Genomic DNA, 27,202 nt, shown 5'->3' with positions numbered 1-27,202 from the left:
TATTTGTGCATTCCTTATTTGTGACCATTCAAGTTTGTGCCTACATACTACAATTTTTCTTGTGTTGAATAATTATTTAAAGTGATTTGTTATGTCAATCCATTTGTGAAATTGTGCCTTTTATGTGCTTGGTAGTAATTTAAACAGGGAATCATAATATGAGATCGTCAAAAATGTTTTGTGTCTGTCAGGGACTCATTTTGTAGCTTCATCTGTACCATTTATAATTCTGACTGAACTATTCTTTGTTCAGCTTCTACATCAATAGCAGCACATTATACAGTGCATTTCTGCCTGCATTCCTCCTCTGAAATTGATGGTGATCTGTTAATTCATTTCTATGGTGTATGTACAGGATGCAGTCGACGGTATGTCCTTAATATCTAGTTTTCACTCTTTGGTGGAGGTACTGAAGTTTCTAATACACCAGCTATGCGTTCCCCCCCCCCCCCCCCCCCCCCCAACCCGAAACTAGCAAATAGACAATGAAGATAGTGGCTTCCCAAAGCCCTCTGGACTGCAAACAGTCCATTGTTCCTGCCTCTAAACAGTTTTAGCTGAAGCAGGTATTGCATTGAAGCGAAAGGAGGTGTGTCAAGAGCAGTGGTTCACTCAAGTGCTTCCGTGGCACACTAAATTACAAGGAAATGTTCCACATAAAATAAAGGAAGAGCATAACCACACTCTATGGCTATAATATGGTATAGAGGACTGACACTGCAATGCTTAAAAGGCTTCAAACCTGCAACAAGCATATATAGCTACTCACATTCAGTTGTCACTTAATGGCAATGTAAATATGAGGTTCCTCTACATTCCCTTGACCTCTGTCTATAATAAGCATGAAAAGCAGGCCATATAACACTCCCTAGAGGCCAAATATTATGCAAATGTTAACCTGTTATGAGGTTATTAGGTTACTGTCAATCTCGTACTTTATAGTGTCATTATTATTACCTATCAATATGCGTGAGGGGAAGAAAAAAAACATTTATTGGGTCCATTTCTATTGAGCCTCTTCTCCTACTACTCTAAAAACATCTAGACCAGGTTTCCCCAATTACATTCAGCCGTGGGTCGATTCTTCCTTGAGTGGATGGTCGGGGAGCCGGAACATAGTTAGAAATTATTTGTACACTGCAAATTGACCACAAGAATCCCAAACAGATATAGTATTTGACAAAAACAGAATCATTTCAAACCTTGATTACATTGGGATACGATCACATATGCCTCTCTATTTTTCCGTGGGAATACTTTCTTTAAGCTGATTTCCTGATGATTTTATGTCCAACAATGAACATGTTTGTTTATAAAAATTGGGGGGCAAAATGAAATCACCCGCGGGCCACCTTTTAGAGATCCCTGATCTAGACCAAAACATACTGCATGTTCAGCATTGCATACCCTCCAGTAGGGATTGATACATACCACTGCAACATCCCAGACACCTGAACATGTAGTTCATTGTCAAAGCAGAGGCCTGTGTGGCAGTCACCTCTGCTGCAGTAAACTCTAACCTCTGGGGCTGGGGGGGAAGGGAGAGGGGGAGAGGGGTGTCCTGCGATAAGGGTCACTCAGTGGGTGAGGGTGGTGGTTGTGGAGTTTTGGGAAGCGCTGCAGCACCCCCTGGTGGTGAGACTATGTAGGGTTGAGGGTGAGATGGCCTAGGAGGGAGAGATAGTTAGGGATCTAGGGTCAGGCTAGGGGAGGGACATGAAGAAGATGGACAGTGATCATGAGTTGGACTCAGTGGTAGTGGGGGTGATAGGGGTGGTGGAGGTTGTGGGCTGATGGCGTTCTGGTAGCTTGTCCCGTAGCAGCTGTTGGGGGACAGGGAGTTAGGGTTTTCCAGGGGGTTGGTGCCAGGGGGGCCGAGGTAGGCTTGGGATGGGGGCTTAGGCGAGGGCGTCTCTCCTGGGTTTTTGCCCAGGATGGAGCGCGCCTCATCCACCTCTTCCAGGTTGGAGATGTCCTTCATCATGTTCTTGCGATAGGAGACAGACAGCTTGTTGGAGCCGTCGGACATCAGGTTGAAATAGCGGGCGATGAAGACGACGGGGAGAGGAAGCATGGCCACCACAATGAGGGAGAAGCACATGGCCAATGCCCAGGGAGGGTAGCTCTGGAAACGCTCCTGAGCCTAAAAAGAGAGAAATAACGTCACGAAGGGAAATAGAGTGAAAAAGAAATACCCCTGGTGCTGACTGCAAACTCTGTAACAAGGCTAATACGCAAAATGTCAAAAAGTGTCAATACGAAGTGTCTATATGAAACTTTGCACTGTTTGCCAACAGGTTGACTGACCAGTTCTTCTACCCATGCATTGTACCCTGGCGGGCTGATGGCCATCTCGATAACGGTAGCTGTGATGAGAACGATGAGACAACAAGGGGAGACGTACTTCCACATGTAGAAATAGAAGGCGTGGGGCCGGAAACCCAACATGTCCTCCAGGTCCTGCATAAACCTGATACACACGCGCACACACACACGCGCACACACACACACACACACACACACACACACACACACACACACACACACACACACACACACACACACACACACACACACACACACACACACACACACACACACACACACACACACACACACACACACACACACACACACACACACACACACACACACACACACACAGGTGAGTTTAACATAGATCCAGCCAACTCCTTCAGTTTACAGTGTTGGGTTCTGAGAATATGAAAAATACTTATTCATGTCACTGCAGGAGAGAGGGTAATGTATATCAGGGATCCTATTGAAATATTGAGTGCTTAGGGTTAGAGGGTCTACACCAGAAGTTAATGGTTATCTGTAGAAGGAAGGTATATAGTGTGTGCAATTACGCTTGGAATGTGCTGAGTGCAGGGAAAGCAATCACATGTGGCAGGCATTGATAAGGGGAGAGAGCCATGGATTAGTAATGAAGGGGGGTTAAGATCAGGTCAGGTCACGTTAAGGGAGAAATAAAAGTTTATGCCCGTATCACTTAGTGTCCTGCCTAGCAGTAAAGATACTATGTTTGTACAGATGTGTAGGAGGAGACTCAGGAGGAAGGGTTAAATATCAGTGGCTGTGTGAAAAGGTTTTTGTCTAATGCAGCTGTATTGATCCTCTGGGAAGAATAAACTTGGTTTAAGCTTTCGAAGTGTCCGTAGAGTTTTTTACTCTGAGAATTAGAACAGTATTCAGGTGTTCCTTGACTCTTTCTCAATTATTTCTTAATCCTATCCTTCTTCATATTCAACTTTCCTCTTAATACATATGAAAAACACACAGCTACTTCTGACACTACAGGGCTCTCTGAGGAGACACCATACTTTACCTCTTGGTGCCGTAGATCCAGGCCACTGACACATTCTCCAGGATGACCACGATAGTGAGAGGCAGACCAGCGGAGTAGTCGTCAAACATGGTGACAAAGTAGTTCCCAGAGCGCTGGACGAAGAGGAGGCCACAGAAAAAGGCTATGATGCAGCAGCACACTGAAAGAAAAATATAGAGAGGGAATTGGAGCAAGATGAGGTAAAGGCATTCGTCTGAAAGTTTGCAGCGTCCTCAGCATTTTTATCTCTTCTTCAGTGGTGGAGTTGAATAAACGTCACATTATGTATAAACTTTGTGGCTCCTTGGATGAGAAAGTCTTTATTTATTCAATCCATTGCTTGTATTGCTATTACTTTGTATTCAGCAGCAAAAGTAGAAAAAACTACTCATCCTTAAAGAGTCTTATGTAGTTACCCCACTACGTCTTGGTGAAAAGTGCTGAATTTATGTTTGTAACGCAGTTTGCCGCTTATTGTCATGAGTCTTGCCCTGGAGGCAGAACTAACGGTGTCAGCTAGCAAGACCAGCTGCGGAGTCAAAATTGGCTATATCTTCAAAATTCATGAAAACAAAAATGTGTTTTTTGATCTTAATTTAAAGTTAGGGTTAGGCATTAGGGTTAGCAGTGTGGTTAGGGTTAGGTTTAAAATCAGATTTTATGACTTTGTGGCTTTGCCAGCTAGTGTCCACTCTGCAGAGCTGCCTTCAGGCCAAGATTCATGACAATAAATGCAAACCTGCATTTGTAACTATGATAGAGGAGAATGGGAGCACCACAGGGGTTTTTAGGGCTGACCTGTGAAGAGCTCCTTCTGGACCTTGTAGGTGTCGAGGACCGGCGTGGTGATGCCTGTCATGGTGCCGATCATACTGCCCAGGCCCAGGTTGATGAGCATGAAGAAGAACATGACAGACCAGAAGGGAGAGGCTGGGAAATGAGTCATGGCCTCGGTGAAGGCAATAAAAGCCAAGCCTGTACCTTGCACAGACTGCAGAGAAAGAGGGATGGAGAGAGAGAGTGACGCAAAGGAGAGAGGGCGCAAAAGAAGACCCAAGAGATTGTGAGAGAGAGAGAGAGAGAGAGAAAGAGAGAGAGAGAGATAGAGAGAAGGAAAAAAAGTTTGATGCAGACCCGAAAACAATTAGCCTCAAACCCAAATGGATCCGACGACAACCAGATCTAGACCCAACCTGGAACCCGTTATCTAGACCAGACCCGATTGGGGACAGAAGAGCCAAGAAGGATATTAGTTAAGTACAGTATAAGGATGATTAGAAAATCAAATCAAAGTTTATTTGTCACGTGCGCCGAATACAACCTTAGAGTGAAATACTTACTTAAAAAGACTAGTTGGTTTGGTGTTGTGGAACTGGTTCATATTTAGACCCAGTTTCGGTGAGATAGAGCTCAGAGACCAGACAGACAGACTGTACCTTGTTAAGCTCATCCTCCAGGACACAGGGGTCCAGGCTCAGCTCGGCGAAGCTGCCCTCCTTCACCGTCTTGATGACGGCGTATATCTCAGCGTAGTCTACGGTGGACAGCTGGGAGAAGTTCACGTGTGGCGGAATGAGGTCATGACTCAGCACGTTAGAGTTCAGGTAGCCAAGGATCTTCTCTCCATTCCTGAAGAGACCACAGGGAAACATGGTCGATAGAGCACAAGATGAAGATCACCGCAAAAGTCCTGAATCTGATCACAGAGAAGGCATGATAATAAATATATGGTGTGGGGAAAGAGTTGTTTAATTCTGTATAGGACTGCTTGAATTCCCTCCACCATCACTATAGACGGCTGCTAGGGCATTTGATTTGAACTCACTCCATGACACACTTCTCGTTCATGAGGTTTGCCTTGAAGCCCAGCACGGCGAACACCACCAGAGTAGCCAGGATGGAGGTGAAAAAGTTGATGAAGGAGACGAGCACGGCGTCAAAGTGGCAGTTGTTGTCTATCTTGTTGTAGCTGGAGAAGGCAATCACTCCACCGAAGCCCAGGCCCAGGGCAAAGAACACCTGGGTGGCTGCCTCCCTCCACACCTGGGGCTCCAGCATCTTCTCCAGCTGGAACACAGAGTAACACATTGGCTGACAAACTTGGACTCAGGGGTAGATGTAACATCGTTAAAGAACATCCGGGACACTCAAATTAGTGTGATATTTTACGTTTGGTATGTTATGTATTAATTTGTGGATGTCCATCATACATTTCATATTATATGTTTACAATATGCATTACAATATGTACGATGTGTTACAAATTCCATGTTAGATAGGTGGCTAATTGGTTATAATCATTAGAAATGTTTATAAATTCTATCGGTATAGTAGCTCTGTCTTTTCCCATAAATGACAGCATTCAACTGCAATGGAAGCTTCTCTCTGTGTGTGTGTGTGTGTGTGTGTGTGTGTGTGTGTGTGTGTGTGTATGTGTGTGTGTGTGTGTGTGTGTGTGTGTGTGTGTGTGTGTGACGGCCTCCTCTGAATCTCACCTTGGGAGTGAACATGTGTGCAATGCCATCAACAGCACCCTTCAACAGCAAACCTCTCACCAGGAAACAGAAGAGCACCACGTAGGGAAACAGCGAGCTGAAGTACATCACCTGACAGACCACAGGAAACAACTTAGTCACACATTCTGTACAATAACTACACTATACATGCCAGAGGAAGATAGGAATCCAGTCCAGTCGGCTATTATTCCAGTGCAATTTTTAGTCATGTCATGTTCTTAAATCATATATCTTCTCTACACTCTTTTGACTCTCCCCCCAACACCCCCTGCCCCTCTTCCTGATGCCCCATGCCCCTGCCCCTCTCCCGCCACATCAACTGTCCCTCTACCCATACCCCCTGCCCCTCTCCACCCACACCCTGCCCACCAACACTCCACTTCCTCCCCACAGCGCTCCCTACTTTCCCGGAGGACGCAATGCCTCTGATGACAGCCAGGCAGACGATGATCCAGGCCACCAGCAGAGACAGGGTCATCTTGACGTTCAGGCCACCACTGTCTGCAATGGTGCTGGTGGTGTTCAGAGTCTGGCGGTACCAGAAGTAGGTAGTGGCCGAGCTTTTCTCACACTCAGGCTCCACGACTGCAGAGGGGTGAGGGGGAGGGGGTGGTCAGAGAGAGGGGAGGGAGAGAGAGAGGGGGAGTGAAAAAAGTTGTAGTGAAAAGGAAGGGAGGTCAGGGAGGATGAAAGAGAGGGAGATGATAGGGAGAGTAAAGGGATAGGGGTAGTGGAAGGGAGAAAGATAGGGAAAAATAAAATTAGGGAAATAAAATGAGGGAGAGACTGTTTACACAGGAACCAAATCTCTCCCCCTTGGATTGGTTCTCCCAGATGTACATTAGCAAGGTAAACAAGGTCGTCCTTGTACTTGGTATGCACAGCGTGAGCCCTCATTCAAGACACTTGTCATTTTTCACTGTGCATATTTTCACCTTTTATAATTCAACCTTGGGGAAATGATACAACGATCTAAGTCTGGAGAAAGCATTCTTACAGACGTATTACAGAAATATATGCATATGCACACACACGCATGCGAGAACATGCAGGCACGCATACACAGAAAAAATATGCCCACACACCCACACAGACACATGCACTCACAGAAATTACCAGGTCAACTAAATGTACCAGTCTCTATTTATGTCAGGTAGATGGCAATGTTCAGCAGAGGAAATCACGGTGGCCTCCCATTATTCTATTTGTATCTTCTGTCTATGAGTGATGGCATTCCAGGTTACATGCAGTAACTCTGACTGTCTGCATCTCTCATCTCCCTTCTTCTTACTCCTCCACTCCTGCAAGTCACTCCAGAAGCACAGAACTGTATTCAAAGTGAACGCTAGGTCTGAACGACCTTGGTCTCTGTGTTTAGCTGATCTGACCCTGCCGATATCAATGTGAACCACAGTTTATCTGAAGTGTTTACTGCAGACATGTGACCATGGGGCCAGGTCAGAGTGGGTGCAGAGCAGCGTGGTTCTGGGGTCCCACACACCTGCATGAATGATAGGGTCTACCTTTCTCTACAGATGTACAGTGGCAAGAAAAAGTATGTGAACCCTTTGGAGTTACCTGGACTTCTGCATAAATTGGTCATAAAATGTCATTTGATCTAAGTCAAAACAATAAATAAACACAGTCTGCTTAAACTAATAACACACAAACAAATATACGTTTTCATGTCTTTATTGAACACACAGTATAAACATTTACAGTGTTGGATGGAAAAGATATGTGAACCCCTTAATAACTGGTTGACCCTGCTTTGGCAGCAATAAACTCAACCAAACGTTTCCTGTAGTTGCGGATCAGACCTGCACAACGGTCAAAAGGAATTTGGGACCATTCATCTTTACAAAACTGTTTCAGTTCAGCAATATTCTTGGGATGTCTGGTGTGATCTGCTCTTGAGGTCATTCCACAGCATCTCAATCGGGTTGAGGTCAGGACTCTGACTGGGCTAATCCAGAAGGCGTATTTTCTTCTGTGGAAGCCATTCTGTTGTTGATTTACTTCTGTGTTTTGGGTCGTTGTCCTTTTGCATCACCCAACTTCTGTTGAGTTTCAATTGGTGGACAGATAGCCAAACATTCCCCTGAAAAATGCCTTGATAAAATTGGGAATTCATTTTTCCGTCAATGATAGCAAGCTGTCTATGTCCTGAGGCAGCAAACAGCCCCAAACCATGATGCTCCCTCCACCATACTTTACAGTTGGGATGAGGTTTTGATGTTGATGTGTTGTGCCTTTTTTTCTCCACACAGTGTTGTGTGTTCCTTCCAAACAACTCAACTTTAGTTTAATCTGTCCACAGAATATTTGGCCAGAAGCGCTGTGGAACATCCAGGTGCTATTTTGTGAACTTCAGACGTGCAGCAATGTTTTCTTGGCAACTTCCGTGGTGTCCTCCCATGAACACGCATCCTTGTTTAGTGTTTTACGTATGGTAGACTCGTCAACAGAGATGTTAGCATGTTTCAGAGATTTCTGTAAGTCTTTAGCTGACACTCTAGGATTCTTCTTAACCTCATTGAGCGTTCTGAACTGTGCTCCTGAAGTCATCTCTGCATGTCGGCCACTTCTAGGGAGAGTAGCAACAGTGAATAGACCATTTATCTTTCTGTGGACTGATGAACATCAAGGCTTTTAGAGATACTTTAGTAACCCTTTCCAGCTTTATACAAGTTATCAATTCTTAATCTTAGGTCTTCTGGGATCTCTTTTGTTCAAGGCATGGTTCACATCAAGCAATGCTTATTGTGAATAGCAAACTCAAATTTTGTGAGTGTTTTTTATAGGGCAGGGCAGCTCTAACCAATCTCTTTTCATTGGTTAGACTCCAGGTTAGCTGACTCCAATTAGCTTTTGGAAAAGTTTAAGGGTTAGCCTAGGGGTTCAGATACTTTTTCCAACCTACACTGTGAATGTTTAAATGATGTACTGTATTCAATATAGACACAGCAGACTGTCTATTGTTGTGACTAAAATGAAGATCAGATCAAACGTTATGACTAATTTATGCAGAAACCAGATAATTCAAGGGTTCACATACTTTATTGCCACTGTAGGATCTTAATTTGAGCCAGTTTGCTACAGCAAGAAAATAATCCTGCAGCAACAGGAAATGTGAATTATTACAGTGCCTTGCGAAAGTATTCGGCCCCCTTGAACTTTGCGACCTTTTGCCACATTTCAGGCTTCAAACATAAAGATATAAAACTGTATTTTTTTGTGAAGAATCAACAACAAGTGGGACACAATCATGAAGTGGAACGACATTTATTGGATATTTCAAACTTTAACAAATCAAAAACTGAAAAATTGGGCGTGCAAAATTATTCAGCCCCCTTAAGTTAATACTTTGTAGCGCCACCTTTTGCTGTGATTACAGCTGTAAGTCGCTTGGGGTATGTCTCTATCAGTTTTGCACATCGAGAGACTGACATTTTTTCCCATTCCTCCTTGCAAAACAACTCGAGCTCAGTGAGGTTGGATGGAGAGCATTTGTGAACAGCAGTTTTCAGTTCTTTCCACAGATTCTCGATTGGATTCAGGTCTGGACTTTGACTTGGCCATTCTAACACCTGGATATGTTTATTTTTGAACCATTCCATTGTAGATTTTGCTTTATGTTTTGGATCATTGTCTTGTTGGAAGACAAATCTCCGTCCCAGTCTCAGGTCTTTTGCAGACTCCATCAGGTTTTCTTCCAGAATGGTCCTGTATTTGGCTCCATCCATCTTCCCATCAATTTTAACCATCTTCCCTGTCCCTGCTGAAGAAAAGCAGGTCCAAACCATGATGCTGCCACCACCATGTTTGACAGTGGGGATGGTGTGTTCAGCTGTGTTGCTTTTACGCCAAACATAACGTTTTGCATTGTTGCCAAAAAGTTCAATTTTGGTTTCATCTGACCAAAGCAGCTTCTTCCACATGTTTGGTGTGTCTCCCAGGTGGCTTGTGGCAAACTTTAAACAACACTTTTTATGGATATCTTTAAGAAATGGCTTTCTTCTTGCCACTCTTCCATAAAGGCCAGATTTGTGCAATATACGACTGATTGTTGTCCTATGGACAGAGTCTCCCACCTCAGCTGTAGATCTCTGCAGTTCATCCAGAGTGATCATGGGCCTCTTGGCTGCATCTCTGATCAGTCTTCTCCTTGTATGAGCTGAAAGTTTAGAGGGACGGCCAGGTCTTGGTGATTTGCAGTGGTCTGATACTCCTTCCATTTCAATATTATCGCTTGCACAGTGCTCCTTGGGATGTTTAAAGCTTGGGAAATCTTTTTGTATCCAAATCCGGCTTTAAACTTCTTCACAACAGTATCTCGGACCTGCCTGGTGTGTTCCTTGTTCTTCATGATGCTCTCTGCACTTTTAACGGACCTCTGAGACTATCACAGTGCAGGTGCATTTATATGGAGATTTGATTACACACAGGTGGATTGTATTTATCATCATTAGTCATTTAGGTCAACATTGGATCATTCAGAGATCCTCACTGAACTTCTGGAGAGAGTTTGCTGCACTGAAAGTAAAGGGGCTGAATAATTTTGCACGCCCAATTTTTCAGTTTTTGATTTGTTAAAAAAGTTTGAAATATCCAATAAATGTCGTTCTACTTCATGATTGTGTCCCACTTGTTGTTGATTCTTCACAAAAAAATACAGTTTTATATCTTTATGTTTGAAGCCTGAAATGTGGCAAAAGGTCGCAAAGTTCAAGGGGGCCGAATACTTTCGCAAGGCACTGTATGTGGATTATAATTAATGGACATTTTTGTAGGGGTTGATACTTGATATTCCCTTATGAAAAATGTATGACATTTTAAAGTGGAAATTACAGACTTCAGAAGCCGGTTTAAAACTCACATACACTACAAGTTCTCCTGCAACAGGGTGATCAAATGAAAATCCTACATCTGTATGGCCATGGCGAGAGGTCACTTTTTCCACACAGAATTAAAGACAATTCTACAGACAACCTGTAATGCCACTGTGGAAAAACTCAAATACCACCATACTGTAGTGTAGGAGTGTGGCATGGTGTAGTAAACCACCACCTATGGGGAATCACATACAATACTAGCATCTGTGTGTGTAGTACTGTATGATTACCAGTGCCTCCAGGATGTCGCTGGGACTTTGTGATATTTGTGTACAAAAATGCTTGATTTTGTTGCAGCAATTCTGACATTTTGCATGGCAATATGTGATGATTTTGTCCAATTTGTTTGCGAAAATGCACTGATGGGAGAAAACGTTTGTTGACGTGTGGCTTGATTGAACCATATTAGAGATAAATGTGCAGTGATTGGTTGTAAATTGCGAGCCTTCTTTTTGTACTGTGGTGATGGGTCAGTTTTATGCAATAATATTGCAATGATTTGATTGTTTTACGAGGAAATACTGTGGTGCTTGGTCAAATTTGCAAACCCTCACATAATATGCGGGGAATGGTTGATTTTGCTAAAAGATTTGCGATCGCAGAATCACGGAATCCTGGAGGGACTAGATTAGACAGTAACATGAAGACTTGCAACACCATGCAATATGCCTCTGTCTGTCAGTGTAAGAACCCTTCTGTTGGAGCAGGACTATCTAACTAGCTACAGCTGCTCTCCTCCCTGGTGGCTGACTGTCTTCATACTGCTGAGTCATGTGAGGAGCAGAGGAGAGGAGAGGAGAGGAGAGCGCTGAGCGATTCTTGGAACCGCTGGGATTGTATTATCACCACCTCTAATCTAAGTCTCAAAGGACTTTAATCTGGATTATGTCCATCTGAGTCATGAAGGATCCTCATAAATAAGCTAACACCATCAGCTGATCTAGTTAGATGTGTGATTCAGTGCCATCCTGGCCAAAACTGGATTGAACTGGAAGATTGAATTACAAAACAAAAATGTGTGTTTCTCTCAGACTGACCAAAAATGATTTTGTAAGTATGGATTATTCTACATGGCAAAACGAGTGTGTATAACAAGATGGAAATTAGTCATATCTGATTAATCAAATACAGGCCTTATTAAAAAAAGGAGAGAGGTTTAATTCAATATTCATTGAATCCTTTCTAGTTTGTGAGACAAACCACATTGGTGGTTGCTGCTTGGACTTTATCAAACAGTTCAGAGGAGTTATATGACTCCATTCTCTTTGCCCTCTGCATTTCTCCTCCGTCCCGATGTTCAGATTTGGCATCCACTCACTGGCTAATGATCCATTCCTCCTGATAGGGCATTCTGCCCATGGCAGTGGGTACTGGAAGGACTGGAAGAAGTAGAAGATGCTCCAGCCGATGATGACGTTGTAGTAGAGCCCCACAAAGCCACACACCTGGAATGTAGGAGAGGCAGAGTCTGTTAGAGTAAGAAAGTCCAATGGAACTCACAATTACCCCTGAGGTGCTCCTCTGCAAGAGTCCCTGTCACTGTTGGTTGATGCCACTCTTTCAGTCAAATGGCAAGTGCATGTGTGAATATCGATATATACACTACTGTACCGTGAGAGGCAATTTCAATATATTTCTCATTCAGATGGTCTATATAGGCAGGAGTATGTTGCTTTCTCATGTTCCTAGGGTGGCAGATAGCCTAGTGGTTACAAGCATTGGGCCAGTGACCAAAAGGTCTCTGGTTTGAATACCAGAGCTGACTATGTTAAAAATCTATTAATGTGCCCTTGAGCAAGGCTCTTAACAAGAACTGGCTATTAGGATAAGAGTGTAATCAGGATAAGAGTGTCTGCTAAATCTTCTGAGCATCCATGTCAACAAAGGACAGGCAGAAGCTAAACAAGGTTGGGAAATCCATTAATAATTGAAGTACACTCTTTCAGCCATTTCCACAGTGATCTCTTAAGAGGTATTTATAGCTGTCACATACATCACCAACGAGGGGTTGTCTCTCTCTCACACCCTAACCCTCCCTACCATCTCTGCCTCGCTCTCATTATCTAGGACATTATCCATATTACTCATCTTTATAGTCCTTTTCTACGTTACTGACATACAACCTTCTATGTCACATCTTATGGAATGAAGAATGTGAGATAGCTTTCTCCATCATAATAACACAGAGTATGTTTGTTTTGAGCTGTGTAAGGTGATGCAGACATTGGGAACCATGTTTAGAGCTGCTATGCTCAATTAAATCAAGGTATATCTATCTATCCCCTAAAGAGAGTTTGCCTCATTCGTGATTATACATTCCAGTTCAACAGAACAGTCTATTTCCTCTCACAATATTCAGAAATGGACAGTGAAAGCTTCCGACATAAATTATCCACCTATCTCTTGTTAAAGCGTAAGGTTGACATGTTATGTGATGTTGTGACAATTAGATTATGTGATGTGAGTCACAAAATGTCCAATATGCCAAATTCAAGACCTGGAGTAGTTTAAATTGATCCATCCTATCAAACTGGCATTTACACATAAAGCATGATCAACAGCTTTTATCTTAAAAGCCCAGTGCAGTCAGAATTAATTTCCCCCTAATGTTTTGTATCATAATGTACAGCAAGTGATGAAACTAACAATGTAAAAGTGAAGAAATTTGATCAGTGTTATTTCCTGATAGTTGCTGGTTGAAATTACAATCTGCTCGGAACCTTCTAATCAGCAGGTTTTGCACGGGTGGAGTTTTGGCTTGCCTGGTGACAGCACTAGACGGTATAAGTTAATATAGACCAATAACAAAGAGTTCCAAACCTCTCTGCCAATAACAGCTAGTTTTCAGATTACATATCCCGCCCCCTCCCTACTCAGACCACTCCCAGACAGTCCAAGCAAAATTCTAGCTTGAGAAATTGTTTTTTGCTAAAAAGTGTTTTCTTTTTAACCCTTTTAATGGAAAACTATTACAGTAAAGTACTTAACTATTCCCTATAAATAATTTGACATGGAGATAAAAACAACTGAATTGGGCCTTTAAAGAGATCCTGGTTGGAGGGTGTTAAATAGAGTGCTGGTGACAGCACCACAATGCATGTGGTAACAACAGTATGCTAAGGCAGCCAAGCATGGAGTTAGTCAGGGGAGAGGCCACAAAGTGTTGGTATATGCAGAAAATAGTATACTTAATAGATCACACAGTCACTGACGTAGGGAGTTTCTATTGAAATCAGAGCTCATTCATCGAAGCCCCCGGTGATAAACCCCACATCCAGCATCCATTATCCTTATCACACTGACTGACCCTCTCTGTTTCCCAGTGCACTGTGGTCAGTCACACTGTTTTTCTCTTGGGACACTGTCTATTTTGTTACGTGGAACAAGCACTTCAGAACATAAACAGATTACATAACCAAAATCATGTTAAAACTTATAGCATTATGTATCTGATGATTGGAGGGTGATCAGTTAAACTGATTGCCAGCCTCAACTTCAACCAAAAGGTGATATAAGAGGCAACCTTAAACCAAAGACACCATCCTCACTGTCACTCACCATTAGGCTGGACACCCCTATCCCACCCAGTAGGGGGCACACGTAGTTCCACACCCCGATGCTCCCACGTCGGATCTTCTGGCCCACCGCTAGCTCCAGGAAGAAGAGCGGGACGCCGATGAGGATGAGGAGGATGAAATACGGGACCAGATAGGCACCTGAAAGAAAGGGGTCAAAGTGATCATGCTATATTTCTCCCAATAGACTATTAGGTACATGAGTAGTACACATACTGTATGTGTGATATTACAGTACTAAGCATTGTGTAAAACGTGGAACACCTTTCCTTTGAAATAATGCACAAGTTTCAATTGTCTCCCTTGCTGAATCAATGGAGATACTTAACATTTACTGTGGACCCTGGCTCTATTCTTTTGAGCTGTTTCTAGAACACTAATTATAATTAATTGTGTATCATTACAAAGCCAGAGGGGAAGGGGAGAGAGAGGTGGACAGGCTGGGTGACAGGAAGACAACCCCTCTAGTTGATGGTCATGAAGTCCAACTCAGTGAGTCAGGGGAGAGCCTCAGGACACTATGGTATCTGTCTGTTTGTACTTGACAGTTCTGCATCACTTGTCACTATTACTCTCCCACCCTGCAAGTCAGAGCCCATCCAACCAGTGATTTACTAAGGTCTATTTTAGTATTTGATTTGAATTATGGGGGATGTCTAAATCTGGTGCTTCCCAGCTTAATCCAAGAGAGGCTTAATCTGGATGTTATTGTGGTGATCATCAGGATGCTAAGATTAACGCTGGAGCACTATCACTAATAATACTTCAGGAGTACCAGTTACATAGCCTAGAGCTCATAACCCACTGGACACAGACAGCAGTTCCATGTCTTGTTTTAATTGAGTTGTTACTAATGTCAATTCAACATGAGATCAAGAAGAAATAGAACCAGGTCATTGGATGTACTAGGTAAGAAATTAGATTTTTTTTTTTAAATGTATAACTTTTGCAATCAATTGCAGCCTATCTGAACTTGGGCCAGCTAACAGTTCTGATATACTGTATAGCATGCAAACTGAGGTAAAGACATGTGTATGAAAGAGAAGCAGAGAACGCTGGAAGGGGAGAAGGAGAGAGAGGGGGAAGAAGGCCCAGAGCGATAACCACCTAACGCCACAGAGCCATTTAATGTGGCTGTAATTTGCTGCCTGGAGGTAAATTAGGGGGTGAAAGATGTCTGTTCTCCTGGTCAAACGACGAGGCTGCTTGGGTATAGGAGCCTTTAAATCCTGCCTATTAGCAATAAATCAGAAAGAGAAGGTGTGAGAGAACAGGGCTGGTGCACCAAACACATCAGTCATTATCTGGTGAAGACAGGGAGACCGTGAGGTTTCGGAGGTGAATTGAGCATGCCTAATCGTCATTTCTATGACCAGAGATAAGAGCTGTGGTGTTTTATGCTGCTGTTATGGTCAGAGGTGTGATGCTCATTAAAACTGATGGGGCATATTTTTATCCATTTATGGTAGAGCGGTTAGGTTAGAGCTAGGGAGTGCAGAAGCTAAATTTAGCACATTCTGGAAAAACACTGTCAAGTACAAAACATACAATAGTAAGAAATCTGAGCCATTTCCACTAGATGAGCCAGCTGCAAAGTCAAAATTGGCCTTCGTGCAATGTTAGGGCTAGGCATTAGGGTTTTGCAGGGTGGTTAAGGTTAGGGTTAGGTTAGGTTTAAAAATCAGCTAGTGACCACTCTGCAGAGCTGCCTCCAGTACATAAATGCCAACCTGCCCTAACTAATAGGGGTGTTCTGAACTACTATACCAGCAAAGACTTACAATGTGCACCTGTAACTACATGACAAAATAAAGCAAATCATCATCACAATACAGAGCCATTAATGTTTCATTGAGAGTATCCCTTTCATGTTGATCAGAGTATCAGTTGAGCCTTGGCCTGCTCCAGTGCCAGTAGTAATCGATAGCACAGCTATATTTAGAGTGGTGTTTGTGGAGCTGTGCTTCTCTCTTGGCAGCCCAGCCTGACTGTGATGGCAGGCCAGTGTACCTGGCATGTCATTCTTACAGTCTGGGTCACTGAGCTGCCAGGAAGCAGCTGCCGCTAGACTCTTCACCAGAGGCAGACAGGAAGATGAGGAGGAAATGACCTTGCTCATCCATTGACGTAGCTACAATAAATAATTATTGTTCTATATTTTGTGAAAGAGTTATTCAGTTGTGGTTCTATTTAGTCAGCCAGCCCTTATGGGGCGCGGTCTGCCACTCACCTCCTCCATTCTTTTGGCACAGGTAAGGGAAGCGCCAGACGTTTCCTAGCCCCACAGAGAAGCCCACCTGGGCCAGAATGTACTGAAGTTTGCTGTTCCAGGCTGGGCGGCCATCGTTCTCGGGGGGCTCGAGAACAATCTTCTTCCCGGGTACCCCTCCAACATTCAGAGAACTGTTCTTGTAGTCGAGCGGCGCTTCGTGAGCGAGCAGGTCTGCCACCGACTCTGTGACATGCTCACTGGTATGCTCACGCTGCGTCACCTTACTGTTCTTACGCATCAGGGATGCTGAGGGGGGAGCTGGGAGGGGGTTGGCGCAGAGAGAGAGAGACCAACAGAGAGACAGAAAGAGAGGGAGAGTTCAGAGTGTACTGTAGGTATGAAGTAGAGGGGTTGGATGCTAGGTGCCAGACGTTGAGAAGAGAGAGAGCGCAGGGCTCCAGATTTGGGCTTTGGTCCTGTGAGAGAAAAACATAAATGAAATCTGTCACTGCAAGTCACTTGACGGCTTTTACTATTTTACAAAGCAATATAGTAAACACGGAGGACATTTAACATATTATCACATTAAAACTGTCCTTAATAGATGATAGGGTTAATTTCCACTAAAATCCTTGAGTCCTGACAAGGAACTTGTGTTTTCATTGCAAGTTATGTTGGCATATCTTCCTGTGTCACTGTGGGCCTCAAGCAACACTTCAGACACAGGATCACTGACACAATTACCCTGTTCCATTTAGTGCTTAGCCAGGCTTGTAATAAGATGCAGGTCTATAACACAGTCGAGTCTCTAGTCTAGTGGCCTTAAAGACAACATAAGTGTGGGTGGTTGCGTTAACTTAACTAGACTTCCACAAGAATGAAGCTCCCTCCTCACTACAATGAATAATTTCTTAGAGGTACTCAAAGTAATTATAATAACCTCCATATCCACTGCAGACACTAATTGAACTAAACTGTATTGCAGGTTGCCATTAGTTGTAATGCCATTCATTTTCCATTCATTCATTTGCAATTCATTTTTAGGCCTCATACCGTATGCTTAAGAGCACACATATCACCTTGCAGACTGAGGCAGACCCTCCGCCTGCAGCTCTCTCCCTCTACTGAGACTGACCATCAGATGCAGGAACAATCAGCCCAGTAAAATAAAAAATACAATTATTTAAACGTATGCTCACTCAGCTGTGCTTCAGAAGTAATACGACGGATCTATTACCGGTGTGACCATATAGCCTACCTCAAATGTTTAAATATAATTTTTTTAAATACCTCGAACAACAATGCATTGGCTGGGCATTCAAGCAAAGCCAATATACGGTGATAATGTATTGGGCCTATATCTTACTGCACAAACCTCAATGCTACAGGTGTCACAGACGTTGTCGTGGAAATGACCGGACCAAGGTGCAGCGTGGTGAGCGTACATTTTCCTTTTATTATGATAAACGTCACCAACAAAACAAGACACAAACGTGAAGCCTACTAGGGCTATAGTGCCACTAACAAAGATAACTACCCACAAAATACAAAGGAAAAAAGGCTGCCTAAGTATGATTCCCAATCAGAGACAACAATAGACAGCTGTCCCTGATTGAGAACCATACCCGGCCAAAACATAGAAACAGAAAAACATAGGAATAAAGAAACTAGAATGCCCACCCTAGTCACACAGGGCGTGACAACAGGACTGTTTTTAAATTGGTTAATGTTGCATAGGCTTACGTTTTTTTAAGTCATGCATTTTGACTCAAAGGGATGTGGACTCAGAAAAGGTTGGTGACCACTGTTTAAGAGTTTTCCCTGTTAACACTATCAACGTTTCCCTTTGCTGTGGCAATTGTGATCGAATCAACGCAACATTCGCCACTTTCAAAGCAACATACTGAAACAAAACTAACTGCAAGAGATTTTGTTGTAGGCAGAACGCATCAGAATAGGATTCTATTGCATTGACACACACTACTCAGCTCGTACTCTACACAGACCAGTGCGGCATAAACAATCAGGCCCTATATGCAAATAGACCATTGCCATATATGGATCTTTCATTTACTTTGAGCTGGACTGTTTTAATAGCATGAGCGGTCATGAGTAAATGCACTGCATGAGCTGCATGTAGCCACGTGTGCACATTATGTTATAATCCTTTGCTAGTTAGTGAGTTACTAGCCCAGTTATAGATCATTTGTAATCAGCAATAGGGGAGTGATCGCTTCCTACAAGAGCACATAACGTGTACAGTTCTAGACATCTTTGAAAAACGAGTTAGGTAGAGAGCTTTGTTTTGTCTTAAAGGGGCAATGTTGTATTTTGAGACAGCTTATTCAAGCCTAAGTAGCCAATAGGCAGAGGGTAGGATAATTTGTCTGAATCTCTGTAATAATGGTATAGGAATAAGAATGCATTTGATTTTATAAAGTGGTGTCTTGCATCAAACAACATAACATTTTCAGTGACCTCCTTGTCTGATGGACAAGTGGATAAACAGGTTAAAGTTAAGCACTGCTTTTTTCCCCCCAAAAGTCTCATTGAATGTAGGCCTACATTGAACAATAAACATTGGCTGCTACTGTAGGCTGAATGATAGAACAGATAGTTCCATGGTAAAATGTTATGGGATGCATTTTCTCCATTGTTTTTGATGGTAGGCCACTCTGGCAGGCCTACAATATGATCAAATACCCACAGTAGCCTACATGACAGTTAAAACTGTAATGTAAAGCGGGTACAGCCTCAGTGTTCACAGTAAACGTGCTGGATGTTGCACACAATTTTCACAATGTTCAAGTTTGCGCTCAGCAGACCTGAAATTTGCTCAGTGACACATTTTTCTTGCGGGAACATTGGTCACGTCCAATTACCTAACACTTCTCTTACATGAAGAGAGAGGGGGTAGCAACTTGTTAAATGTGTTTTGTCTACCTGTGGACTCATTTCCCCACAAAGCTGTCACTGAAAAAGCAGATTAGGCCCCTACCTCCCTCAGTGTTTTGGTTTCAGACATTCCCAATGTTACCAATTGTCCTACTTAATTTTCCTGTCCTGTAAGCTTAACTTTCGGAAGCTTTTTCCTGTAAATCCCCTAATCCTCGGAAGCATTGCAGCAGGATTCTCTCCCGCTTTTTCATGGAGCTGTTGGTTCAGCCCAAACATAATGGAGGAAGTCAGTCAGTACAAGGGAGGGGCTGGATGATCCGCAGTCATGCATTCTCTTGATCCACATCACAAGCCTGGCGTAGGCTCATTACTTATTGAGAGAGTCACTTCTCAGCCGTTACAAAAATCCACCATCGACGGAAATACAGAGCAGCAAAGCCCTATGGGATATGTGAGGGCCACATCCTATTCTGGGGGACAGAGAGACAGCAAAAACAAGAGAGATAACCGATGTGGGAGATGACTGTTCACTTAGTAATTCTTTATTTACTTTTGTTGAGAACTGACTAGGTGATGGCCATATGAAGAAGGGGAAGTTTAGAAATGGAGGTCACACAGAGGATATACAGAGCTGCAGTTTATGCTGTGGCAACATTTTGACAGCCCCATCTTTTACGGTATGATACAACAGCAGTGATGCACTTCTTCTGGTCACGACAATCACTATCAGTCACTACCTCTGCCTGTACATCTCTTCTCCTCCCACTTTCTCTTGTGCAAAAACTCCACAATAAACTGAACCTCCCACATTCAAAGTAAACAGCTATTCTAGTAAACAGTATAGTAGACCTACAAAAGCCCAGACAGAGAAAAGCAACAAAGAGCAATAATTTACTTAATTTAACTGTATTTTTAAAAAACAGTATCTTTTAATTTACCCCAAATCCTATGTATAAAGTTAAACAAGAATATTCCACATGATTCACATAATTCCTTATAAAGAGTACATAAGTGTATACACATACAGTGTTTCTTCCAGCACACAACAACCATTTCATATTATATGCCTACAGAGCAACTGTGCCATGAAAACACGCCAACAACTGCCAGCTGGTGTTCAGATCACCACAGACAAGATTTATAAAAATACAGGTACTAGGTGACTTTTACATCATTTGAAAGCCACTGCATGTGTTATAATGGCTGCAGTGAGGGCTAAGAGTTTAGGTGGAACAGTCTGCAGCACTTTACCTATATTGTTACCTATACCTATATTGTCAGTGAATATCTAGATAACAAATGAAAAATTTATTTGGGGCCAGCTGCTTTGAATAAAAACAAATCAAATAAAATGCACTGACTAAATCACTTTAGCAAAAAACAAACATGCACTGCAAAAACATGCACAGCTGTAAGATGTGTCTTTTTGGCATTTACTTCTCTGTAGAGTTAGTTGATGCTGTGTGATAATTTACTACACAGACAAACAAAAGCCTTTAAGGTTTCTTTAAATAGTGCTGAGGTGCTCCCATTGAGCAAAGTTTTGTTCTGAAATCTAGGCTACTACTGTAGGCTCACTCCAAACCTAATCCAGCACACCCGATTCTAATAAATAACTGGCTGATAAACTGAACCAGGTTATTTAGAAGTGGGCTGGATTAAAGACCTATGGGTGGGTAGCTCTCCAGGAACAGGGTTTAAGACCCCTGCAATAGCCTGTGTTTGATTGATGTAAACAAAACAGGAACCTGCAGATAATACAATCCTGAAAAACATGATCAATTGGTCACCAAGGGCATACAGTGCCTTCTGAAAATATTCACACTCCTTGATTTCTTTCACATTTGTTGTGATTAGGGCTGTTGCGGTGATCATATTACCGCCACACCGGCGGTCACGAGTCTAAAAGGCAGTCAAATTCCACGTAAGCATTTAGTCACGGTAATTAGGCTTCTCCAAGCTCTGATGCTGCTGATGGTCATTAGTAGCCTACCAAACTTGCTAACTGCCTGGAACTGAGCACTCTATTATCCCTCTAATCAATCTGACATCAATGCAAATCTAATCAAACACTTTGAAAGCCCATGAACTCATGTTGTGCAACATTTCAACAGGCTATGCAACTGCAGAGAGATGACCTCTACTGAAAAGAGGATCAGCTTTCTATAGGCTAGGCCTAATATATTTTCTTGTTCAACTTTCCTAATATTAAGCACATTGCTTATATCTACAAAAGGAGTATTGCCTACCTGGCTGGCATGAAAAAAAAAACACTGGGAAAAGCATCCTCCATTCGCTAGTTACGTGTATTTTTTCCTACTGCACCTGTTTCGATACAGGTGCATTATAATTGGTCTATTCTAAATCTAATTTCACACATATTATTTAGTTACTACATGATTCCATATGTGTTATTTCATAGTTTTGATGTCTTCACTATTATTCTACAATGTAGAAAATAGTAAGAACAAAGAAAAACCCTTGAATGAGTAGATGTGTCCAAACTTTTGACTGGTACTGTATATAGAATAAAAAATATTCCAAAACATGCATTGTGTTGGCAACAATGCACGAAAGTAATACTACAAACATTTACTTTTTGTCCTGAATACAAATTGTTATGTTTGGGAAAAATCCAACACATCAATGGGTACCACTCTCCATATATTCAAGCATGGTGGTGGCTGCATCATGTTAGGGGTATGCTTGTCATGGGCAAGGACTAGGGAGTTCTTCAGGATAAAAAGAAACAGAATGGAGCTAAACAGGTAAAATCCTAAAGGAAAACCTGCTTCAGTCTGCTTTCCAACAGACAAAGGGAGACAAATTTGTGACGTGGTAAGGTTGGACCCAGGTGCAGAGAAGAAACCAGACAAAGCATCAGTGCTTAGGGATAAACATAATACTTTTCTGAGAAATGGTAGCCTCGGGATAACAGTACACTTGAAAAAACAAACACTAAGTCTCGAAACCTCACTCAGGAAACGACCGCATACGGTAAACAATTCAAGCTTCTGCAAAGGACAACAGAAAACACACCTCTTTTAACAGGGTAATGAGTAAATTAGACACACATGAGTGTCATTAATGTCTCTAGGAAGGTTGAGGCCAGGGCTCTGTGCAGGCCAGTCAAGTTCTTCCACACCGATGCTGACAAATCATTTCTGTATGCACCTTGCCTTGTGCACGGGGGTATTGCCATGCTAAAACAGGAAAGGGCCTTCCCCAAACTGTTGCCACAAAGTTGGAAGCAGAGAATTGTCTATAATTTCATTATATGCTGTAGCATTAATATTTCCCTTCACAGTCACTAAGGTGCCTAGCCCGAACCATGAAAAACAGCCTCAGACCATGTTTCATCCTCCACCGAACTTTACAGTTGGCACTATGCATTGGGGCAGGTATCTTTCTCCTGGCATTCGCAAAACCCAGATTCGTTCGTCGGACTGCAAGATGGTGAAGCTTGATTCATAACTCCAGAGAATGCGTTTCCACTGCTCCAAAGAATGCGTTTCCACTGCTCCAGAGAACGCGTTTCCACTGCAATGCCAGCCGACGCTTGGCATTGCGCATGGTGATGTTAGGCTTGTGTGCAGCTGCTCGGCCAAGAAAACCAGTAGTGAAAAAAGTACTCAATTGTCATACTTGAGTAACAGTAAAGGTACCTTAATAGAAAATGACTTGAGTAAAAGTTAAAGTTACCCAGTAAAATACTACAGTTGAAGTCGGAAGTTTACAAACACTTTGGTTGGGGTCATTAAAACTCATTTTTTCAACCACTTCACAAATTTCTTGTTAACAAACTATAGTTTTGGCAAGTTGGTTAAGACATCTACTTTGTGCATGACACAAGTACTTTTTCCAACAATTGTTAACAGACAGATTATTTCACTTATAATTCACTGTATCACAATTCCAGTGGGTCAGAAGTTTACATACAGTAAGTTGACTGTGCCTTTAAACATCTTGTAAAATTCCAGAAAATGATGTCATGGCTTTAGAAGCTTCTGATAGGCTAATTGACATAATTTGAGTCAATTGGAGGTGTACCTGTGGATGTATTTCAAGGCCTACCTTCAAACTCACTGACATCATGGGGAAATCAATTGTAGACCTCCACAAGTCTGGTTCATCCTTGGGAGCAATTTCCAAATGCCTGAAGGTACTACGTTCATCTGTACAAACAATAGTGTGCAAGTATAAACACCATGGGAACGCGCAACTGTCGTACTGCTCAGGAAGATGGTGCATTCTGTTTCCTAAAGATGAACATACTTTGGTGTGAAAAGGGACAATCAATCCCAGAACAACAGCAAAGGACATTGTGAAGATGCTGGAGGAAACAGGTACGAAAGTATCTGTATCCACAGTCAAACGAGTCCTATATCGACATAACCTGACAGGCCGCTCAGCAAGGAAGAAGCCACTGCTCCAAAGACGCCATAAAAAAGCCAGACTACAGTTTGCAACTGCACATGGGGACAAAGATCACACTTTTTGGAGAAATGTCCTCTGGTCTGATGAAACAAAAATACAACTGTTTGGCCATAATGACCATTGTTATGTTTGGAGAAAAAAGGGGGAGGCTTCCAAGCCCGAAGAACACCATTCCAACCATGATCCCAACCATGAAGAACAGGGGTGGCAGCATCATGTTGTGGGGTTGCTTTGCTGCAGGAAGGACTGGTGCACTTCACAAAATAGATGGCACTGTGAGGCAGGAAAATTATGTGGATATATTTAAGCAATATCTCAAGAAATCAGTCAGGAAGTTAAAGCTTGGTCGCAAATGGGCAATGACCCCAAGCATGCTTCCAGAGTTGTGGCAAAATGGCTTAAGGACAACAAAGTCAAGGTATTGGAGTGGCCATCACAAAGCCCTGGCCTCAATCCCACAGAAAATGTGTGGGCAGAATTGAAAAAGTGTGTGCGAGCAAGGAGGCCTACAAACCTGACTCAGTTACACCAGCTCTGTCAGAAGGAATGGGACAAAATTCACCCAACCTTTTGTGGGAAGCTTCTGGAAGGCTACCCTAAACGTTTGACCCAAGTTCAACAACTTAAAGGCAATGCTACCAAATACTAATTGAGTGTATGTAAACTTCTGACCCACTGGGAATGTGATGAAAGAAATAAAAGCTGAAATAAATAATTCTCTCTACTATTATTCTGACATTTCACGTTCTTAAAATAAAGTGGTGATCCTAACTGACCGAAGACAGGGAATTCTAACTAGAACTGAGTTTAAATGTATTTGGCTAAGGTGTATGTAAACGTCCGACTTCAACTGTACTTGAGTAAACGTGTAGCAGAATTTGGTTTCAAATTTACTTAAGTATCAAAAGTAAATGCAATTGCTAAAATATCCCAGAGCCGACTAAGGGAAAAATCTGTCGATGTGCCATTGAGCAAGGTACTTAACCCCAATTGCTTCTGTAAGTCGCTCTGGATAGGAGTGTCTGCCAAATGATTAAAATGTCAAATGTACATGTATAATTTCAAATTCTTTATATTAAACAAATCAGATGGCACATTTTTCTTGATTTTTTTCAATTTACGGATAGCCAGGGGCACACTCCCACACTCAATTTACAAATTAAGCATTTGTGTTTCGTGAGTCCACCAGATAAGAGGCAGTAGGGATGACCAGGGATGTTCTTTTGATTAGTGCGTGAATTCTACCATTTTCCTGTCCTGCTAAGCATTCAAAATGTAACGAGTATTTTTGGGTGTCAAGGAAAATGTACGGAGTAAAAAGTACATAATTTTCTTTAGGAATGTAGTTAAGTAAAAGTAAAAGATTTTAAAACTATAAATAGTAAGGTACAGTACTTTTCAATATTTGTACTTAAGTACTTTACAGCACTGATGGAAACCCATTCATGAAGCTCCAGAAGAACAGTTCTTGTGCTGAAGTTGACTCAGACCACATGTAACCACGCCAGCCCAGGAGCCTCACATCTGGCTTCTTCCCCTGCAGGATCGTCTGAGACCAACCACCCGGACAGCTGATAAACTGAGGAGTATTTCTTTCTGTAATACATTTTGTAACAAGAACATATTCTGATTGCCTCAGCCTGGCTCCCCAGTGGGTGAGCCTGGCTCCCAAGTGGGTGGGCCTATGCCCTCCCAGGCCCACCCATGGCTGCGCCCCTGCCCAGTCATGTGAAATCCATAGGTGTGATATTTGTGAGTCTGTAACTTTCTTACTAATTTTATCAAACAGAGAGAGAGAGAGAGAGAGAGAGAGAGAGAGAGAGAGAGAGAGAGAGTGAAGGAAACAAAAGTTTGATGCAGACCCGAAAACAATTAGCCTCGAACCCAAATGGATCCGACGACAACCAGATCTAGACCCAACCTGGAACCCGTTATCTAGACCAGACCCGATTGGATCCGAGTGACAAAAATGTATGTTTATCAGCCAAGTTGCTCTTCTGGTTAACAAATAGATATTTATATGTTGGCTAGCCTTCTGTAATGCCTCAGAGGCACAACATCCCACTTCTGACACCATCGTAAACAATTTGAGGGGTACCTCAACCAGGTCTCGAACCTTTTGACCTTGTGACTGTCATTCCACCACCTTAGGCAAAACACCAAGAGATCATACCTCTTGAAGAGGTCGCTGATGTTGAACTAAGGATACTACAATACAAGTGTATGTATTGTAGGAGATATCTATGTGTGTGTGTGTGTGTGTGTGTGTGTGTGTGTGTGTGTGTGTGTGTGTGTGTGTGTGTGTGTGTGTGTGTCTTTTTGAATGCTTGTTGGCGGATGGGGATCAATATAGCCTATGAAGGCCATTTAATTTGGATTATAAACAATAAAAATACCACTACATTTTCTCCCAAGGCATGGATGTTTTAATTCTCCAAAAAGGTCCCTTTAACAGAATTAAACAAGTTCAATCACAACACCTACAACTAACTCTACAATCTGAAATACTGCCCTGGAGACTTGAAGGTTGTGGTCGTAAAACAAAGCTCAAGCGAAGCGCTCTAAAAGGTGATCAATCTGATCAGCGCTCCAACACCTGTCATCCCTCACATCTACGACAATAGACCGGGACTGAACATCAGTCATTCTTTCTGCTTGGCATTTTAAACTAAAACAAATTATGCAAATATACTATTATTCCACTGAGTAAGCAATTATCTTACAATTATTGGCCAGACGATTGTAAAAAATAGCACTCAAGGTCACACAACCCAGTGATTCATGACAGCATGACTATTTAATGTCATCATCCAGGACAACTCTCACCCCACATAACAAACATGATGAGATCACACAAGTTCACCTCTGTAAGTTCCTTAGCAATAGTTTTCTCAAGTGTCACTAAAAGTCACTCCTTGCTATCATTACAATACAGGGACAAAATCGCTCCAACAATTGTCCCTTCTTTGTTTCTCCAATAGTTTAGTATCGCAAAGCAGTCCCTATTGAACAGCTCTGATATACAGCTAAAACAAATTAAAAACAAATGTCAACAATAATTCTAACAAATGGACAAGGTGAGACACGTACGAGCCTAGTGACTAATGATGGGTACATCTGGACAGATGGATGTCGCCAGGGACCTGGCGATTGTATAAACATGTCAAGTCAATAACGCATTACTCACCTTAAATATTTCGAAGAAATAACCTATATCCAGTGTTTACAATGTAAAAACAATTCGAACACACCAGCATGGGGCAAATACATCTGCTCCGTGCCAATTTCGACCTAGTCTGGTGGTACCCAGTGTATGAGCG

At 42.5% G+C, this 27,202-nt stretch overlaps 1 protein-coding gene across 1 annotated transcript; it reads right to left on the bottom strand.

Moving 5' to 3' along the window:
- Positions 1-456: 456 nt before the first annotated feature.
- LOC110494349 (sodium-dependent neutral amino acid transporter SLC6A17-like) lies at positions 457-27,202 on the bottom strand. Its single transcript, XM_036950422.1, has 12 exons — positions 27,070-27,202; positions 16,566-17,023; positions 14,319-14,476; positions 12,079-12,205; positions 6,269-6,450; positions 5,845-5,955; positions 5,175-5,416; positions 4,786-4,978; positions 4,148-4,340; positions 3,350-3,509; positions 2,308-2,470; positions 457-2,143 (listed from the first exon to the last, which is right to left on the bottom strand). Exons 2-12 carry the CDS (start codon positions 16,843-16,845, stop codon positions 1,685-1,687), a joined length of 2,268 nt encoding a protein of 755 aa, XP_036806317.1. The 5' UTR covers positions 16,846-17,023; positions 27,070-27,202; the 3' UTR covers positions 457-1,684.

The sequence above is a fragment of the Oncorhynchus mykiss genome, chromosome 17 (assembly GCF_013265735.2).
Source record: "Oncorhynchus mykiss isolate Arlee chromosome 17, USDA_OmykA_1.1, whole genome shotgun sequence".
In the NCBI taxonomy this organism is placed as follows: domain Eukaryota; kingdom Metazoa; phylum Chordata; class Actinopteri; order Salmoniformes; family Salmonidae; genus Oncorhynchus; species Oncorhynchus mykiss.
This window is presented reverse-complemented; position numbering and strand designations above follow the sequence as displayed.

Excerpts from the sequence above, each read along its gene's own strand:
- LOC110494349 (XM_036950422.1), bottom strand. The coding sequence starts at position 16,845 with ATGCGTAAGAACAGTAAGGTGACGCAGCGTGAGCATACCAGTGAGCAT. Across the intron at positions 6,451-12,078 it reads GAGGAATGGATCATTAGCCA|TCGTGGAGCCTGAGTGTGAG; the intron begins GTGAGTGGATGC and ends ACCCCTCTGCAG. Across the intron at positions 2,144-2,307 it reads ATGCATGGGTAGAAGAACTG|GCTCAGGAGCGTTTCCAGAG; the intron begins GTCAGTCAACCT and ends CTCTCTTTTTAG.